The sequence below is a fragment of the Hippoglossus stenolepis genome, chromosome 9 (genome assembly GCF_022539355.2).
Source record: "Hippoglossus stenolepis isolate QCI-W04-F060 chromosome 9, HSTE1.2, whole genome shotgun sequence".
Classification (NCBI taxonomy): domain Eukaryota; kingdom Metazoa; phylum Chordata; class Actinopteri; order Pleuronectiformes; family Pleuronectidae; genus Hippoglossus; species Hippoglossus stenolepis.
The window spans coordinates 12839814-12859768 of NC_061491.1; the positions used below are offsets into that span (position 1 = coordinate 12839814).

The 19955-nt window shown below is 44.1% G+C and overlaps 1 protein-coding gene across 3 annotated transcripts; it reads right to left on the reverse strand.

The window, feature by feature from the left end:
* Positions 1-5021: 5021 nt before the first annotated feature.
* nr2f1a (nuclear receptor subfamily 2, group F, member 1a) lies at positions 5022-13792 on the reverse strand. 3 transcript variants are annotated; one of them, XM_035166530.2, is made up of 4 exons: positions 12245-13792; positions 10257-10781; positions 6084-6271; positions 5022-5335 (listed from the first exon to the last, which is right to left on the reverse strand). In XM_035166530.2, exons 1-4 carry the CDS (start codon positions 12675-12677, stop codon positions 5198-5200), a joined length of 1284 nt encoding a protein of 427 aa, XP_035022421.1. In that variant the 5' UTR covers positions 12678-13792; the 3' UTR covers positions 5022-5197. The 3 variants fall into 3 exon arrangements, with proteins under 3 accessions (XP_035022421.1, XP_035022420.1, XP_035022422.1); XM_035166529.2 differs by having other exon boundaries at positions 10257-10784; XM_035166531.2 differs by having other exon boundaries at positions 5149-6271; positions 10257-10784; positions 12245-13786.
* Between the last annotated feature and the right edge of the window lie 6163 nt (positions 13793-19955).

A 19955-nucleotide genomic window follows, 5' to 3' on the forward strand; every position in this document is an offset into this window, starting at 1 on the left:
TTGAGCCCGCTTTAAAAAGGATCATTTCATCATGTGGGAGGTTGGGACACACAAAGTTTGGACCCGTGACTGGCATTCCGGAGAGACATGCATATTTTAAAAACAACAAAGCAAGACAGAGACTGGGGCCCCGGGGTGGGAGGGGAGAAAAACTTGGAAAGAAGTTACTATCAGATGAACAGCTGTCATTGTTGGGTGAAGACTGGAGCGCGTATTAGGATATAGTCATCTGAAAAATAAAGGAGGTTGTCCAAGAAATGTCAGTGGTGTCTCTCTATCACTTTTACGCATTTGACGCGTGTGGATTTATCCCCAAAAATTGGTTTCATCCTGAAAATAGTAGTTGTGAATGATTTGTAAAGGCCACTAATGCAAAAACACAACTTGAACTTTTCAAACATGAAAGATTTTGAATTTACTGCTTTTGCTCTTCGAGTGAAATGCTGATTTTATCCTACAGCTTTTGGCGAATACGAATAATAAAGGATTAATAAAGGATTAATAAAGGATTAATAAAGGATTACGCCAAAACAACTTTTAAAGATACAAAATATTCAGCAAATGTTCGAAAACCAAAGAAAAACCCAACCTACGTGTAAAGAATATTATAATACTGTTGAATTTGAATAATCAACCTTCTCACAATGAAATGTAAAGGCTCTGTTATTTTGTCATCCTCAAATATCAAATTAAAAGCAGTTAAGGTTGCGATTTTTAACGTCTCTACTTCTATTTTGTCACGTCACACACAATTGTATCCCTCCCAAGTAAAGCCTGTGTGCTTAGCGCTGTCACTTCTGCACAGCTTTTACAACATCACACCCCTCTCTCTCTCTGTGTTTTACTGGAAGGGTTTCTCTCTTGTGCACGGGGTCCATTCGTGCACAGAAAAAAGCATGAGTGGAGAAGGCATAAATAAAAATGTGTTGGCTGTGACGAGAGATCTGTCCGCTGGAAATGAAGGGCCAGGGGGAAGAAGACAAAGGGGGGAAAATGCATGCAGTGGTGTAGAGCTGGATATCTCTGTTAGTTGTCAGCGTTTAGTCCATGGCCGTGGAATGCTAATGAGTGAGGTCTCTCTCCCTTTCTCTCTCTCTTTCTCTCTCAATCCCCCCTCTCCTCCTATTCCCCTCTCACCCTCCATCCCCGCCCCTCTGTCTCCCTCTCTTTCGCTCTCTTTCGCTCTCTCTCTCTCGGGGAGAAAAATCGGATCGATAGCTGACCCGATGGTTTTGGCCAATGCTTTATTTATCTGGCCAGGCAATGATATTATCAGCCTTGAACGTTATATACAGCAGACGTCTTCCTAAATCAACACAAAGGGATCCGCTTACACAGCGATCCGGGCTTTCTCACAACCACCTCTCTCTCTCTCTCTCCCTCTCTCTCACTCGGCCGGTAGCGCGCGCACACACGCGTACGTACGCTTGGTGGCTACACGCTTTTACGCACGGGCATGCAAAGAACGCGCCCGCACACATACATACAGAGGGACCTCACACGTATGTATAAAAAAAAACCCTGCTGCCTATACAGTTGCGACAATCATTGGAAACTTGCGTGTGCTCACAGACACGCGCACACACGCGCACAGGGAGGCGCCCCTGGGATGCGTCCCCTTATGTTACATTCACATCCAGGGATAGTTCATATACCCTGCAGGGCTGGATTTGATCCATGGAGGTTGTCTATAAGGTCCGCGGACAGATCTCAGAGCAGCGCGTTGTAATTATAAGACGTGGCTCTCTTCATTGACTGTGTGCAGCCAATACAACATGGAACTCGGGCTGTTTGCTCAGATATAACGCGCACACCTCACGGGAATCCATTTAGTTTATGGACATGTGTCCTCCCCTGTATGTATGCCGTTCCCAGCCATTTTGCAGGCTCGCGTGGATGAGGTGCGGGGCAGACGAGCGGCGCGCAGCACTTGTTGTCTGCTGCTGTCATCATTTTTACGCACAAGACACTATGAGAAATAAGCCGTGTCATACTTCACAGGGCCCCCCATTCATACGCGGAGCAGCTATTTGGAAATTGTTATTGTCTCAAACAACAGTATTTGTCAAATGTGACCGGGGAAACCAGGCTACTCTAAGTGAAATGAAGTGACGTGTAACGCCAATAGGACATTTCCACCGCTGCATAGAAACCCATTGGCTTGCATTGAGGTTTTTTTTGGAGAAATAGGTTCGCTGACAACTTGGGATAATAAATGTTTCGCTTTCAGACAGATATCTCAAACGTGAAATCGCACCCAGCTGCTTGTGTAAAGCAAACAAATAGCCCCCTCGTGTTAGGAGTCCTCCACTTGTGGTTTGATGAATGAAACGAGACAAAGGTAAATGGTTATTTAACTCATTTCGTACTAACACTCTGGTAACCGGAGTTTCCGAAATTACAGACACAAATGGGGCCTATAGTGTGCCACATATCCATCTCCTTTACCCGCCGCAGCCACAGTCCGACCTGACGGTGCATTTACTCTGCACTTTGTTCCTCATCCATTTCCCTTTATTTAATTCACCATGAGCACTAATCATGTTGTCATCACATCCGAGGATGATAAACGTCTGGTGGAAAAAAATCAAATAAAAATAAAGACGATATTTGAAGCGTATTGTTTGAATATTTGAAGTGTTGCGTAACGCACTAATTTGAGCTTCTGTCAGAGTGGAGACAGTGGAATATGGTCCACAGCCTAAATAGAAAATACCACTTTTCCTAGAGTCCTCCTGTGCTTTAGCTTGTATCGCCTGGACAGAAATCGTTAATTAGGAACACATGCCACAATTTCACGTGTTTTTGAACTATTGCTTTATATAGCCCGTAGTGTAACAATTGTGTAACAGAATGCTCTCAGCGGGAGGATAAAAGATAGTTGCTCTGGAGGGATTTAGAATACATTATGGGGAGACAACCGGCTGAAAGCTGCGTTTAATAACCCAGCAAACAATTTAGTCCAGATCTGCACAGAACAACCCGGACCTGGGCTGTTTGGGATGATGGCCACGGTGACGCCATATTCATCCTCCTTGGAAAAAAATACACAAATATTTATTCTCACTTGCTGCCCAGGAAAATGTAACAAACAGACAAACACGCTAAATAATTAGTGAGCTTCAGTAATTGTCTGTTGTAAGATTTGATGGTTTTGTGCCTGTTTATTTATTTTTAATGTAATTCAGCATGTCGTGGCTCCAGCGTGACGCAGAGAAAGGCCCCTGGTTTATTCTGCAACTTGCACCTGACCGCCGGCTGCAGGGGGGGGATTATTTTTCCACCATAACGATATCACCTGAAGAAATACCACTTTTGTGTTCGTGTAGTAAGCAACATCAAGGCTGCGTGACAACTGACCCGCTGCTGCACACTGCGCAGACTGGAGGGCTAACAGGTACAATGTGTCACATTAATCACGAGAGTCCAAAACTGTGTTCTTGTGAGGGAGAGAGAGAGAGAGAGCATCTGAGGACAGCCTGACGCACAGACCCGTAGCATCACTCCAACCAGCGCCCACTATAATGAATGCCTTAATACTGTAGCCTGTGAACGAGACAAGGCAACGCAAACAAATAACCCACGGGCACAGATTCCCCTCCCCCTCTATCCTACAAGGCAGATAACAAATATGGCGTTTTGAAATTCAGCCTTTGCTATACATGCAGTTCTGCTCCTGTCCTCCTGTCCCTCGCGCAGAGGAAGACGTGGGCAATATGGCGCACAAGCAACACGTCCGACGATGAAGAGGGGACGACTAACAGGCAAATTTAATAATTGTCACACCGAAACCCCATTTTCTCCTTCTTCATAACGCCCTCCAGTTTATCACATTTAGCACTGGAAGGTGTGAGTGTGTGTGTGTGTGTGTGTGTGTGTGTGTGTGTGTGTGTGTATAACGCAGTAACGACAGGGATGGATGGATGGATCCAGGTCCATAACTGGGCTTCGTCATTTGCGAGTATGGAGACACAAAAAGAGGGGACGAACACACACACACACACACACACTCACACACACACACGCACACACTGAGACGGACCAATGCAAGGACACAAACTCCATGTAACCCATCTAACACATTGAGGACTTATCGATGTACTCATTACACTCTGAATGTATCAGGCAAAACCAAGGCCACATCTCTTTCTGTCTTTGCATCACACACGCACACACACACACACACACGCACACGCACACACGCACGCGCGCACACACGCACACACAACACGTACACGTTTCCCCTCTAAATTGTGTCTGCACTGCCTCCCTCCATAGTCTCTCTGCCTCTCTCTCTCTCTCTCCTTCCTCCTCTCCATTCCCACACAATGCATCACACTCGGTGTTCCTATCGACTGGCTTACATGCTGTAAAATACATTTTCCAGATTGATCACGCATATCACAGCAGCTTTGCAGCGGGGCCTAACCCTTTTGCCAAACGACGCCCACATCAATACCGAGCCATGCACTCGTCAAGGCGGTGCGTTTTTTTTGTTTTTTTTTGAAAGAACAGGGGTGGAGAGAGAGAAAGAGAGAGAGAGAGAGAGAGGGGGGAATATTGTTTGGTTTGTGGAGAATCACCTTGATTAAGCCACAGGAGGTAGGATAGAGGTGGCTCTGTGTGGTGCGCAGGCTTCCCTCGGCTGTCTGGGGAAAATATTAAACATTAATGCGCTCGCAGGTTGTCACAGGGCTCATTGCTGTATATGGTTCCTCGCAGCCTCTCCTCCTTTGTGCTCGCATTGCCAGTTATGTCAGTGAGTTTGTGGAAATATAAGGCATGCACGCGTTGTGTAATTACCACTCTTAATCCCGTGTAGCACCTCGTTTTCACTGGTAGGTGTAATGGAGGTAAACAGTGTACTCGGGAATTAGGTGCAGGGCATCGCAGGGTACAGACTCAGCTGTATATAGGCTGCACGTTAACGGTTTTTTTTCCTCATAGGAGCCACACAGAGTAAAACAAGCCCGAGAATCTTGACAATCGCTTCCAGGAAAATGCTTGAGAAGGAGACATCGTTGCCTATTTCTTTTTTTAATAGTACAGTCACCATCACACAACTTCATCAACCGACCCTTCTGCAAAAAGCTGCATCATGGAGTAAGCAAATTGAAGGCAACAACCAATAAAATTCAAGAAACAATGAAAATTTCTTCCAAGACGAAACAAACAAAATGTATTTTGAAATGATATATTAAAAGTGCTTTTGATTTTCATGTCTCTCCTCTTTGACTGATGATCGACTCCACGAGCATTCGTGGCCCGGGGGAAAGGCGCCCCAGACGGTCCTCTCAGTAAAAATGTCCTGGAGGTCAGTTTGCTGCTGCTGCTGCTGCTGTTGCAGGTCCATCGCATCAATTAAGGAAAAAAAAAGTTCAACCATCAGTGTTGATATTGTCATAGCGATTAGACTGTTTCTTATTCGTCTAAATTTCTTTATTTTTCTGTTTTTAAATTCTCACTTCAATTTTAATTCTTGGAGAACATAGCTTCGACAACATATATCGCACTCATTATAAGAAGCAAAAGGTTATATCAAAAAATTATTAGTATAGAATCACAGAAACCCTGGTTTAGAACCAGAAAAAATACAAAACAGAGAGGTACATAGACACAGGACAATTCTTATAATTGCTTGGAAACATTATTTTCCCGCTAAGTCTTGATTCTTTTTTTCTTACTGCGCATATGATGTTTTTCATTTTATTTGTATTTTTTACAAAAAAAAAAAAAGGAAAATAAAGACTAGTATTTTACAAAATGAAGAGTATTGTTCTTGAAGATGAGGGTGGATTTACACAGCCGTAAAGTCCAGTTCCGATATTTTTCTGTACATTATGTATTCCATCACAGTCCCAGAAGACAGAAAAAAGTTATGTCTTCCAAGTTTCGCAGAAAAGGTCCTATATATAGTCTTCTTGGAGGAGGATGGGCGGAGGGGCGCAGAATTTTGGTCCTTTTTTCCCTCTCTTTTTTCCACTTTCATATTAGGATCATTGGATGGACATGTAAGGCCAGTTGAAGCTGCTCCCGGATAATAGCATATCCCTGATGAGGGTTTCAATAGGAGTTTTACCTACCAAGCGGACGAAGAACAGCTGCTCGATTACCGATGAGGAGACGGTGCGCAGAGAGGGCAGCCGCAGCAGGAGCTTCCCAAAGCGGCTTGGCTGGTTCGGGTACTGGCTCCTCACGTACTCCTCCAGGGCGCACTGGGATTTCTCCTGGAGGCTCTCGATGTGAGCTGCGTCCGACAGGCCACAGGCGTCTGTGGAACACACACACACACAAAGAAGACTGTGGTTAGATTTGTCAATTCCCTAAAAAAAAACCAAGGTACATCATGCTGTGGAAAAGAAGCTGATTCTGACATGAGTTTATTTCCCCCTCAAACTTCAACATTTCCAGGAACAAACAAAAAACAATACGTGTAGAAGTCAAATGCATTATTAAAATTATATATATATTTTAAATAAATCAGCCTCCTATGTCACCAAACACGCAGAGAAGCGCGCAGGGCTGGAGAGAAGCAGTGGTATGAAAGAGACAACTCACTTTTTCCATTATAATTATTTTAAAAGTTATTGCATTTAAATACTCGTGTTTTGTGACGAAAACGCAAACCCACGTGGTCATATATGTATTTTTTTAGCCTCACGTGGAGCTTGACTCTGCCTGGGAGCACACTTTGCCTTCCCCAATTTACATCCTGCAAAAGCACTCTGGTTATCATTCAACATCAGCCTTTACGTGTTATTGACAAAGTGGAATGAACAAACACACTGGCCAAACATGCTACATCACACCGAGCCAGTGGGACTGGTGGGACTGTCATACAGAGCAAACAAGCGGCTTGCTGCTGGACAAGGGCTTTGCACAACACTGGGGAGGACACATATATATATCTGCTGCTGTCCTCGTACAACAGTCAACCCGAATATGCAGTTAAATGCAATGGAAACAGTGTTGAGGGGTGGGGGGTGGGGGGAGAAGTGATGGGGCAGGGTGGCATATAGTGCAGCTCCAGGCCTGAAGGCCGCTGCTCTTCATGTCTGGACTCTGGGGATTCAAGTATAAGGAAACATAAACGGCACTGATGAATCTGAAATTGCACTGGATGTAATGTGACCTAATTACTCCGCGCGTAAGCTGTTAAGTCATTTCGCTGCTCTTCTCTCCATAGACCAGCCTTGGCCTGTTTTTTCCTCCGTGGAGCCTATAGGACACGGGGCCGCTGGAAGCGATCACATTTATTAGCAGGAGGTGAAGTCAATAGTCGCGCACAAGCGACATAAAACGTCAGAAAATGAGCCTGTGCAGCGGGCGCGGGCGAGCCCGTGCGTTTTGGTGCTCACTGGTGGGTTGTGCAGCCACGCTCGGATATAGACAAAAGCATAAAAGGCTTGTTAGTGTATTCCAGTGTTTCAGCCTGTTTTTCACACAGCCCAAGCATGCGTGTTCTACTGCTTATAAACTGCTGTAAAGGCAGGCAGCATAACCGCTGGTGTCGGCTGCATGGTCCCACATGGAGTCCCAGGCTGTCCTTAAGAGATTCTGTATTGAGCTGTGCTTTTTATTCCACAAACGACACAGGGAAGACAGCTTTAGTTTTCAAGCACCACATTAAACACCGGGCAGATGCTTTTAAGCCTATTCGTGATTTTTTCTCAGTGGTATAACTCACTGTGGCCAGACACAATAACCTTATGAACCCGGGGCAACGCGCAGATCTCGGGGTGATTTAGTGTGACCTCCGTCCGGGCCGGTCAGCGCCCCCACGTATGCAAATCCCCCTGTGGATTAACGCTGAGTGTCCCTTTTTAAAATCTACAACGATCGATAGGGTGGAAATTAATTACATTTGGAGATTTCTCTTGTAAATTATAAAACTTGGCACGACTGTTGCAACTCAGCGATACGTGGGGAGTTCAAAGCGTCGCGGGGAAGGGGCTGCAGTTGAATGTATGTGTCAAGGGAAAGCTGGTCAAAGACACCCCATAGTTCTCCATAAGGCCTGCCTGCAACCCTGCACCCCACAGCCCCCAATAGGCTGGGACATGCGAACAGATAGCTTCCAGATTTGCAAACGACTATTGCTGCTGGGAGGTTGGCTGCAGCAGACACATGTGGATAAGAAGTTAATGTAAGACAATGAAGCTGAACTGTGCTGAAATAGAGTTTCGCCCGGTTACCGTTATTTACGCACAAAACACCGATAAGTCTGTTGTTATTAAAGGCAAAACAATTCCACCGCGCTCCTGGCAGAGAGCCACGTGACTTGTTATAGCCAACACCAGTATTAGCCCACCAACCTATAACTAAGTGATGTGTTAGAAATACATGGAGTTCAACGTTAATGTGCGTATGGAGTTTCTCTGGGTGTGGGTCTGCGGTGAGTTACTGATGCGCCGTGCATTAGGAAAATATGGTCAAATGTGTCAGTGCACGAGGAGATATTACAGGATGAGCACACTAATAGCGAGCAAAGTGAATCTAACAGGCTGTCGTGTTCCTTAAGGACGGCCACTGAGGAAAAATACGCACTTATTTGTGTTAAAACATATATTTACGTCTCAGTTTGCGTTCGAAATGTTGGCGTGTCAAATTAACTTCCAACCCCCTGAAACTGAAAGTAGTTATTGTGGCTCCTGAAACTAAAAATAGTAAAAATACAAAGTATTCTAACTGTAGGAAAAACCTATGTGACATTCGACTGAATGGAACAATGAGCATTGAAAGTGGTTTCGTACAATCAGTGTGTTCCTACTTCCAAGTTTGGGGAGAACTCTAACTTAACTCTAATTTAGATCCTCATTACATTGAGCTTATTATCACCAATACACTGTTAGACAATTTTATAGAATTATATGAAAGACTTTTTACATAATATAATATAATATAATATAATATAATATAATATAATATAATATAATATAATATAATATAATATAATATAATATAATTTAATATTAAAACAGTAGAGTTAATGTATTAATGTGTAGATTCCTGTGACAATAAGTAGTAAACAATAATAATTGAAATATGCTGGAATACAAGTGTAGCAACCTTCAATATAAAATTGAGTTGAGACGCTAGGGATATTGAAAGTGGGAATTATTTGATTAAAAATCCAAATCTGAAAACTACATTAAAACTTAATATTTTATCATGAACGTGTCCAATTATAGATTATGTTCGTCCGTGTTACAGAATTTTGTAATGGGCCAAATACGAGACTACGAGGTATAAACTTCGAGATAAGTTCACAAGTAGTTTGGGGCCTGTGAGTGAGTGAATTAGGACTTTTCCTCTTCCTCCCCATCATCACAGGACTCCCCTGACATAACAGGCCTAATGGCACCGAGTGTACACAACCATCTCCGAAATAGCATCTAAATTACGCACCGAGAGTAAATGAGGACCTTTAGGACCTTGCCATCAATTATGCTATCAACAATGTAGGTTACTTTTGAAAATTACTGCCGGTGACTTTTGAGAGCGTGCGCGTAAAGAGGAACAATCCTCACTTACAGGGAAAATTAATAGGTCACCTAGGACGAATCTGCAAACCATCTATAGGCGACAGCAGCGTTACCCTGCGTCCTGCAGAAGCGATGCACTGACATACGATTCAACTTCCATCAGTCTTTTTGATCTCAGTCTGCTAAGGATTATTTCCTACCCCCCTAAGACATGTGTTTGTGCACGCAAAACAAGGATAAAAGCACGCGACAACACTCATAAACGCATCAGCTGTCATATATCACCCAGTGATGGACTATTTCATCTTTACGCACAATTATTTGACACCTGTTCCAAAATTTATGGCCGCGAACCTACATTCTCGCTCTGAGCTTCGACGAGTCCAAAAAACTTTATCTGAGTAATTATAAAATATTTACATGTATGAGACTGTCAGTGGCCACCTATTTTAAAAAAAGCACTGAAGTGAGTGTTACACTTAAAACTTGACGCGCTCACTCAATCTGGATTTGTTTACACGTCTTATGCTGCGGCTACAACTGACATGGGAATGCATGTAAGTGGATATGTAGCAAGCTGTTGACAAAATAGCTATTCCATCGGCAACACAAACATCTCGTAAAGTCAGATTTGTGACCAGCGTGTCTTTGACAGCCACCTCCCTGATGCCACAGTGCTGCGTCCCGCTCCTCACTCCCAGTAACCCTGAGTGTAACTAGGCCTCATTTGATTATAGACATGTTCCTATATGTGACATGTTGGACACCCACCTGATGTGAAAAGCACGATGGCCTTCAGGCAGCTGTACTCTGCCGAGTCTACGTGCAGCGTCTTAAGCTTCTCCACTTGCTCCTGGAAGATCCGGATGTGATCCATGAAAGCCACGACGCGGTCCGCGGACATCGGGGAGGCGTGGAGGCCTGCCGCGGCGAGCAGAGGGGCCACATGCAGTGGCATGGAGCACTGGGCCGCGTTAAGCACAAACAACTCGCTCCACGTCAGCCTGAGAAGGGACACCTGGTCGGTGATCTGCAGGTCGGGAAAGAAAGGGATGTTTCTCGCCCACTCCACGGCGCTGAAGAGCAAGCGAGCAGCCAGCTCGCAGATGTTCTCGATGCCCATGATATTGTTGGGCTGCATGCACTGGCTCCCGTAGCGGGACGTCGGGTAAGGCTCGGCCCGCAGCAATAACGAGATGTATCCGGACAGATAGCAATGGCCATTCAGAGGGTCCCCGTTCGTCAGCGCGTACTGGCCTGGGTTGGGCTGGGTTGGAGGCATTCGTCCTCGCTGAACCGCTAACAAAAAGAAAGAGAAAAAGAGGAAATGTGCATCCAGGACTGATAAACATTGTGTTACAAGAGTCCTGCAGGCTACAGCCTGTGTGCTTCTGCTCACTGAAACGGCATGCACACAAATCTCAATTCAGCACGCTTCTCTAAACATATTGACTAGTATGTGCTGTCTGCACGACTATATTATTCCAGATTATGTTATCGACAACGTAAATATCTCATCACAACAGATGTGCTGTGTCCCTCAACCTAAACACTGACAGCATTTGCATTTAGGAACGCAGGCTACATGGGCTGGGGGCAGAAAAATGAAAACACAAATCACTTTTACACGGAAAACACACACACACACTTTCTGCTGCCCTAAAGTAAAATTGCCAAATTATTAGTATCAACATTTTGAGGCACGAGAGCCTATTGCACTCAGTAGCCTACTTCTTTACTTTAGCTCTATATTTTGCTTGGTTTTTGTTAATTTGAATAATTACCTATCGTGGTCAAACATATTATAAATAGGATTGATAATTGCAGTTGAATGCAGCCACATTTGTACATTTTAGCCACATCAAAGGATCAGCTGGGAATAAAAGGATTTCAGCCATTGTTTGGTATTAAAATTAAATATTAATGTAAGTCAGGGTGCGTTATACGTGGGCTTGCAGCGTGTGCCACAAATAGTGGATTTTAAATGAGGGATGTTTGCATAAATTGGAATCAAACACTTAACGTGGGGAGGAAAGTTGTTCCACGGCCTGTAATACACCAGGCAAAACAATTAGCCATGAACAACTTCAGCGGCATTATTCAGTGTCTGGGCTGTCTAGTCTGCACAGGGAGCTGGAGACAGACGTGGGGTTTGGAGTGTGTGCATTTTACATGTACACACACAGATCACAAACCCCACTGTACTATTATAAATAAGTTAGCTGCACATACTTCTGAAAGGGACTATTAGCCTTGCACACACACTCTGTCTCTCTCTCTCTCACACACACACACACACACACACACACACACACACACACACACACACACACACACACACACACACACACACACACACACTTTCACACAACACCTCTTCTGCTCTAAAACCTATGCGTAAAACGGGCCTGTTATGAGCGTAATGCCCGTGTTTGATAATGGCAGCGTTTTGTCTGCAAGAAAAAACAAAATAAAAGGGTCAACCAGACGAGCCGCTTTGTTCGGGGCGACCCGCATTCACAAGCATATAACTGCTGTGGCTGCGCTGGCCTTTTACCCTCCTGTCTCACACACAACCACACAGAGACTCACCATTCATGCAAACATCCCTCAAAAACATGGATGGAGTCTGCAGTATGCCCGGCCGTGTAGCCTGTGACCTTAATGCAACATGGCAGCCCTGTACGTCTGCTGCTAGGATGCGTAATCATGACTGGGTTTAAAAAAAAATATGTATTAATATATATATATATATTCACCTTCCCGGCGCATTCCCACTTTTAAACATTTCTTCAGCCGGCAGTATTGGCACTGGTTTCGGTGGTGCTGGTCAATGGGACAGTTCCTATTGGCACGACATGAGTATGTTAAGTTCCTCCGTACACTCCTCTTGAAGAAACTTTTGCATCCCTCGCAGGTGAACTGGCCATAGTGTTTGCCGCTCGATTTGTCTCCGCAAACCACACATTCAATATGCTGCTGACTCTGTCCAGAATTCTGACTCCCCTTTTCCCCGGCGGTCCCCGGCGTGGACGGGGGTCCCGGCTGGCTGGGGGTCTGCGGAGTGTGCGGCGCCGCTGACGCCGCCTGCTGCTGCTCCCTCGCCGGCTGCGCTGCTGGGTTGGGGCCGCTCGGAGGTCCTCCGGCCACGTCTTCCTGCGGATCTCGCCACACGCTAACTACCATTGCCATATCTCGGCCCCGGAAAGTGCTATAAAGCGAAATGATCGCCGGTGTTTATGAAGCGAGGAGGATTTCGAACAAAAATAGATCTCAGTAAGACGGGGCAGTGCAAAGTCAAATCGGAACACGCAATCTCAGATGGGGGTAAAGAAGGCGAGCACAACGCGATCAATACATTCAAAATACAGGAGAGCGATTGAATAGGCACCGATCAGGATATGCAAGTATCGGGAGGCCAGTTCCAAGGTAAATTGCAGCCAGCCATTCAGGAATCCCTAATCTTGTAGGAAAGCCAGAGTCCAGACGTAGCAAATTGCAGTTTGATACAAAATAGCCACAAAGGAAAAGGCAGGAGCGATTCACATGGACGCAGGAGCGAGTAAAAAAACCTTTTGCTGGAAAGACGCGATCCAAAGTGCTGCGGAGATAAATTCCTTTCTCTTTTCTTCCCTTGGCTCCTTTACGCTCCGGTCTTCGCCGCACGGGTTGGGAGGAAAAAAACTGAAGAGCCGGATTTTTTACATGTATATTCTTTAAATAAACCTCATCATCTCGCCCAGCAGCGAGAGGAGACCGCGTCGCCGAATGAAGTGCCCATGTATAGTTTCGCCTCTCTCCGGCAGGAGGAACGCAGATACGAAGAGGAGAAAAAAGATTTGGAAAAAATCAAGAAGCGGCAGAAGAGGAAAAACAGCAACAACTAATAGAATATGCAAGAAGAAGGAGAGACCCAAAAAATGAATGCGCTTAAACGGGAGGACCAGCAGAGCAATGTTTCCGAAACGGGGGATCTGCGCGAATGTCTGTATATAGTGAACTTTGACACTACTATTGAAACTGACACGTTTCTATGGAGATCGCTGCGCCTTATATGGTGCTCATGTCAAGGAGCCAAGAGAGGGGCTGCTGGAGACTGATAATCAAAGGCGACTGACTGGCCAGAGCCCTGCATAGAGGAGGAGGAGAGGAGGAGAGGAGGAGAGGGGGGGGACAGGGAGAGAGAGAAAATGGGAGGCTAAGGTTATAGCCAAGCCCTCTCTGTCTCTCTATTGGTTAGTCCCCCTCTGTTCATTCACTGCAAAAAATGTCCATCCACCTAAGTCATTGGGTCTCGCGTTGAAATCTTAAGAGAATATTATTTCTCTCTGAAAAAGTCAGAAAATGTGCCGTCCTGCGAATCCCACTTGTTCCCAGCCGCAGCTCGAATCTGTAGATTTTGCAAGGAGTCGATTTCTTGAAATAAACGGTGGAGCGCGCGGAGAGATTCCTTTTTTTCTTATTAAAAAAATGAACACTTGATGCAATAACGCTCACAATGATGAGTGCAAGTGGAGGCACCTCGAGCCCGATGGAGGATTCGGTCTCCTGGTTTGGGTAAATCCAAGGTTTCCAGACTCAGCGTTGCACCGACTCGCAGCCGAGGATGGATATTTTTTGTAGTGTTGCCATGTACGACTGGAGGGGCTGGGGGGCTCTGACAGGCACAATTTACATTGAGCTCGCCCCGCGCTGCTATTTACTTTGAAACCTGATTAGTATGGGCCGTCTATTGTCACCAAAAAGAGGAAGAAACCCTGGATAGAATAGCTGAAAAAGCGGGGTAAAGGCAAAAGAGGGGGACAAAGGTTTTTACGCACGACAAATATACAAAAAAAAAAAACTGTGCGCAGCGGCGAAAGAAGGACTCTGGCTCAGAAATTCCCCCAAAGTTTCAAAAATGGGTTGTCTGAGTCCAGTATCTTTATTATAGAATTAACGGGTGTCATTATTGGTTTGAAGCGGATTTATATTTTCACACGTTGTTTTGTCTTTGGCATGCGCATTGCGGTAAATCCTTGTCTGTAATCGGCACAGTCTCGCTGATTAAAACTTACAATTTAGTTTAAAGGAGCTTATAAAGGGAGGAAAAATGTCAATGGGAAGACTGATGCATGAAAGAGCGTGTTATACAAACGGGATGCCGTGCCAGCGGCCGGAAATCTCTATAAATAGACGGAGCAATAAGCAATATTCAATAATTACCGAGGTCCTGTATTCTCCACAATCACTGCGCTGGTGTCACATTATGTCTTAATAATGACAGTAATTCAAAATCATGTGAAGTTGCTGGGAATTTGCATGGGGGGATTCCGGCGTTTTTGTACCAGTGCTTCTGCAGGCTGACTGCCTCTCCAGCTCCGAAATGTCTGGATCGCGCTGCCATCTAGCGTACGTTGTACAATTACAGCCTCGTGTTAATGCATGCACAAGTCATCAAACATGAATTTTTTAAACTTAAAAGTTGATGTAGAAAAATTCAAACGAGCCAAACATTTTGCGCAAAGGCTCCTCTTTGTCCTTATTGGGACTTATTGTGCCAAAGTGCCATATTTTGTATGTTGAGGACGTATAACCAGGAAAAAACTTGAAAAAGAACAGTAATAGATATAGGTTAAATTACAAGGAAAATAAAAACTGCCTCAAAAGTGCACTACTCCTTTTGATTGCACTTGATTTACGTGGAACATAAAGGCGAAACTGTTGTTTTTCTATAATCAGCAAAACATTGTAATACACCGTGTTGTAATAATAGAATATGCATTTAAAATACATGAAGTTTCTGTTGAATATACACAATCAAAGTGTCTGTATACAGATCTTTACGCACACAGAGATATTAGCAGATACAATGGAGCGCAAATATGCAAGTGCCCCCTTTGGAAAGGCATCGGAGGGATGGGTTGTTTTTTAAGTATTCAACATGAGAGCTCTCTCTCCCGTCCCTGTCTCGGACACTCCACTGAAAACTCCCCGGCCATGTCTCCGGCTCTTTGAAAAGGTGAAACCAATAAGATTAAATCGGACAAAGAATTTTTTCCCCCCTTCTTCCTCCGTAAGTGTATCATTAAGATTTAACTCCACAGATTGGGAAAAAAGGGGGCTCCGCGGGAGAAGAGAGGAGAGTGGAGAGCGAGAGGGGCAGCGAATAGGGAGCAGGGTACAGAGGCTCTAATAGAAAGCTGGGGAGCGGCGAGGGAAAACGGGGAGAAAGTGGACAGTTGAAGGGAGGAGAAGCCGCAGCAGAGGCGGCGATGAGCAGCGGAGGAGCAGCTTTTTCCACCTGGATCAAGCCCCGGCACAGATCAGGCAAGTACGCGTTTTATTTCCACACTTTCTCCATGCGCTCCGAGCGCGCGGCTCCCTGCGCAAAGCTACGTCTCTGCGCGCGGCTCCACATGACCGTTAAACTCCAAACCCCGGCAGCCGACCCGGGCACAGGCACATGCACAACTTTTTTGCTTTCTTTACTGGGACAGTCTCATCTTGTCTCCACTTTATGTCCCATTTAGGGAGACTCTGTTTTCCAGCTGATTTGTACAATCAGATAGCAGTCATGTTATTACAGCCTGGTTTGTTGTCGAGCCGCTGGACACGGGAACCTCTTGTTATTATTTTAATGCGCGTCCCGTGCACCTCACCTGCGAGGCTATTTGTTGTTTGAACACAAAGTAAAACGGAATCGATAGCAGCCGGTTTGTCTCAGCGATAGTGTCAAGGCTGATGAAGGAGACCAGCCGCTGCCCATCTCCCAATACACTCTTTACAAACTAGTAATACAACAAATAAATAAACAAGTAAATAATAAATTAAAATGCACTCAATTTAAATCTCACGCACAGTTACATTATGTGTGGGACAAGGCAGCAGTGAGGAGACGTAAGATGACACGCAGGGGGATAGATCACAGCAGCATTATTAATATGAAGGGATCGTAATAAAAATTCCAAAACCAAACGTGGAAACTAACAGTATTTAAAGGTTATTCAAGAACAAAGTGCTCGTCAAAGAACATTACATAATAACGTTGACCTTAATCCTGGGCGTATTAAGTTCATGCTCATTAATAACCTAATTTCTCAACCTGGGCCAAGTATTATTAATTTTTCATTACGGCTCTTTAAGAGTTTCTAAACAGAAAAGAACTCATTGTGCACATCACAGAAGAATTACACATTATTGTTGTTTTTTATTATTAAACACGTCTCGCTACTGCGCTTCATAGCAGCCGTCCTACACTGACTTTAATTTACTATGATGAAGTGAATATTCAGAATATTAAACTTCCATCCGACTTTTTCTATTTCAATCCAAAGTGAATAATCCACAGAAGGATTATGGATGATGAATTTTCCTCCTGTGTGAAAGTTTCTACTAATGACTTTACAGCTAAAATATTTATGGGAATTAAAACACACACACACACAAACACACACACACACACATACACAAATACGCAGTTTGGGTAAATCAGTGATGATCAGTGAGGGACTCCTCTGCAGTGGGACCTTGTGTTGCAGCGGTAATCCAGCTGAAACCAACAAGCAGCACTATCAGTTGGGAAAACACTGGGGTCACAAGTGCAAGGCCCCCCAATAAAACGACACACGAGCACGAGATCCCGTCCGAGAGAGAGAGAGAGAGAGAGAGACGTGAGACGATGCACGCGGAAGTTAGAGCGTTATAGATGGTGCAGGGCTCTATTTATCATTGATTGTGTGTAATCACATCAGGGTTATAACCACAGCGTATAGTCAATAAGACATTGCATTGGCTTAGAGGGTGAGCTTCGCTTTTCAATGGGGGCCTCTGCTCTGCCCGTCACACACACACGCGCGCGCGCACACGCACACGCACACACACACACACGGTGCTACAGGGTCCACACACACTCAGCTGATGCTGATCCCTGCGACTTCGGCGTCTGTCAGCAAAAAATTCAAATAAGTCAACAATGAAATACTAATAATGCGATGAACAACTTGATGAGTGGATTTAAAAGCAGCGTCAACACATCACCACGTTGGGTCCTGGATGTTTGACACCCGTTAATAGTCCAATCGAGCATGTGTGGCAAAACTAACCCAGCTCTAAACCTCAATAATAACTTTACACATCATGTTGGACTGTGCTGTTGTATGGCGAAGTTCACCATTACACTTATATTTAATAATAATAAAGTTACTTATGATATTTTGGTTATCAGCTACTTTTTGTAGATTATGATTTCTACTTTAAATTATATTCCTCTCCTAAATATGATAATTTCACACTGCTATAATATGGTATTATGGTGGTATATTATTAAAGACAAGGTGTAGATATGATAGGTGCCACATTGACAATGAATGAAGACAACACATAGGGTTAGTCCTTTGTCTTTCTTTTAACAATATGTTCTGAGTGTAGTTAGTTTTTACAGAAGCAAACATCATTTGTTTGTTAGCAGTGATCCCGCAGTGACATATTGATTCATACTGTTTTAGTTGAGCAACCATTATGTTTTTTATAATTAGGCTCAAATTAAATTAATCACGGAAATTAATTGACATTAAAACATGTCCACTTTAAAAGTGGCCATGTATTTTATTTTTAACTGGGAACCTAGAGTTTCTAAAGTGGAGAAACTTTTTTCTCAACACAATTGAATCCTATAAAGGGAGGACTTGAAGGAAATAAAAAAAGAAGTGTGATTTTAACCGATGCGATGCAGGATAAACACTGACACACTCATATTTGGCAAAGTCCTAAAAAAAAATCTAACTTATTCACATGTTTGAATTGGAGGGTTTTGTTGCTTTGAGTGTATGTTGAAAAGGGAGGAGGGGGCTGAGGGTGTGTGTGTGTGTGTGTGTGTGTGTGTGTGTGTGTGTGTGTGTGTGTGTGTGTGTGTGAGTGGGGGGGAGTGGGTGCTTCTTTTTTGTCCAAATCTGATCCCCAAATTATTCTGGGGGGCTCAGATTGGTGTGAAAGGGACGAGAAGGTCACTTGAAATCGCCTTTTATCCGCTAGTTTTTTTTTCTCTATGGATCAGCAACTTTCAATAGACATAATCTAATCGCTGTTAATGGAATGGCCATTCATGAGAAATAGTTGGAAATATCGCTGAGCCTATAGCTGCAGCCATTTAAGACCGATGCGTCTAACAGGCAACAAGAGTTCACTAAATAGCATGGATATTAATTATGAGTGGAAACTCTGCTGTGTCTCTCCAAAGACTGGGGAAGTTTACATATTAAATTAAAAGTGTCAGATGCAAACAACAATCTGTTTACTAATGCAACTTTATGTGTAATAAAATAAAGCTGCTAATTCCTGTTATTTCATTATAACACTGTGTATGTTGTTTTTGTTAAAGTTATAATTCTGCCTGTAAGGAGTTTAGTTTAGCTGGAAAATTGCATTAGCCTGTGAATCAGCTTGCTTCCTATGTAGATAGTATTGTTTAGGCTATTTCCTCATTATTTTTAATATGGCTTCTTCTCTCCAGAGACTTGAGATCCTTCACTTTCAGACGTGATGAATGAAAGTCTCTTTCCAGGCTTTTTTTTTTTTTGCATCCCACACTATAATTGAGGACAATAACTGCAATGACTTTCCCAATTAGGCTTGAGGTTGGATTGAAGTTAGAGGGACTGTCAGTTTATGCTATGGGCAATGGCTTTATTGCTCACTAACCATCATTTCTTTAGAGCCTATGTGCTAATTACTTTGGATGGTCCCTGAGACGGAGATTATAAATCCATTAGCACTCAAACCCTCGTGGTTGCACAGTGCAAACACTGTAATTTTGTAGCACACACAGAAAAAAAGAAAACCCAAAACCTTTAGTAGCAAAAGCTGAAGGGAGGCATATTTTCACCAGCGTGTGCAGCCTCTTATAGGGTTCCACAGTGGACGGGAGCCTGGCGTGTATCAGTCAGCAGCTCCAGTGAAACACAGAGTAAAGTGAGCAGAACAGAGAGTGTAATGACAGGGGAACATGTTCTATCTGAGGGGGTTTGACTGCAGCCCCATGGCCGCTGATGAGGTTTCATACATGACTGTGTCAGCCTGACGCATCGTTGTGCGTCCTTTTAATGTTGTGGCATCTATAGAAAACCAGTAAAGTGCAGAGAAAAACACCCAGCGTCTTGAGGAATATAAAGTGAATTAAATAAATAAGACTGAATACCTGTTTGACTGCGTTTAAAAGGCAACATACAGAAAATACCGGGAGCTCAGATGTAGGGAGAGAGAGAGAGCGAGAGAGAGAAAGGGAGTGTGTGTGTGTCTGTGTGTGCGTAAAGGCATCTCACCCTTAAAGTAATTTATTTCAGGGAAACCGGAGGGCAAAGGTGGAATTCTTGAGAAATTCAACAAGGATAAGGGAGCTTTAGGAATTCTGCACGCAGATTACCTTTCATCCCATCCTCACATTATCCGACAACACGCAGCAGAAATATAGCTGCACGACAAAAGGAGCCAGAT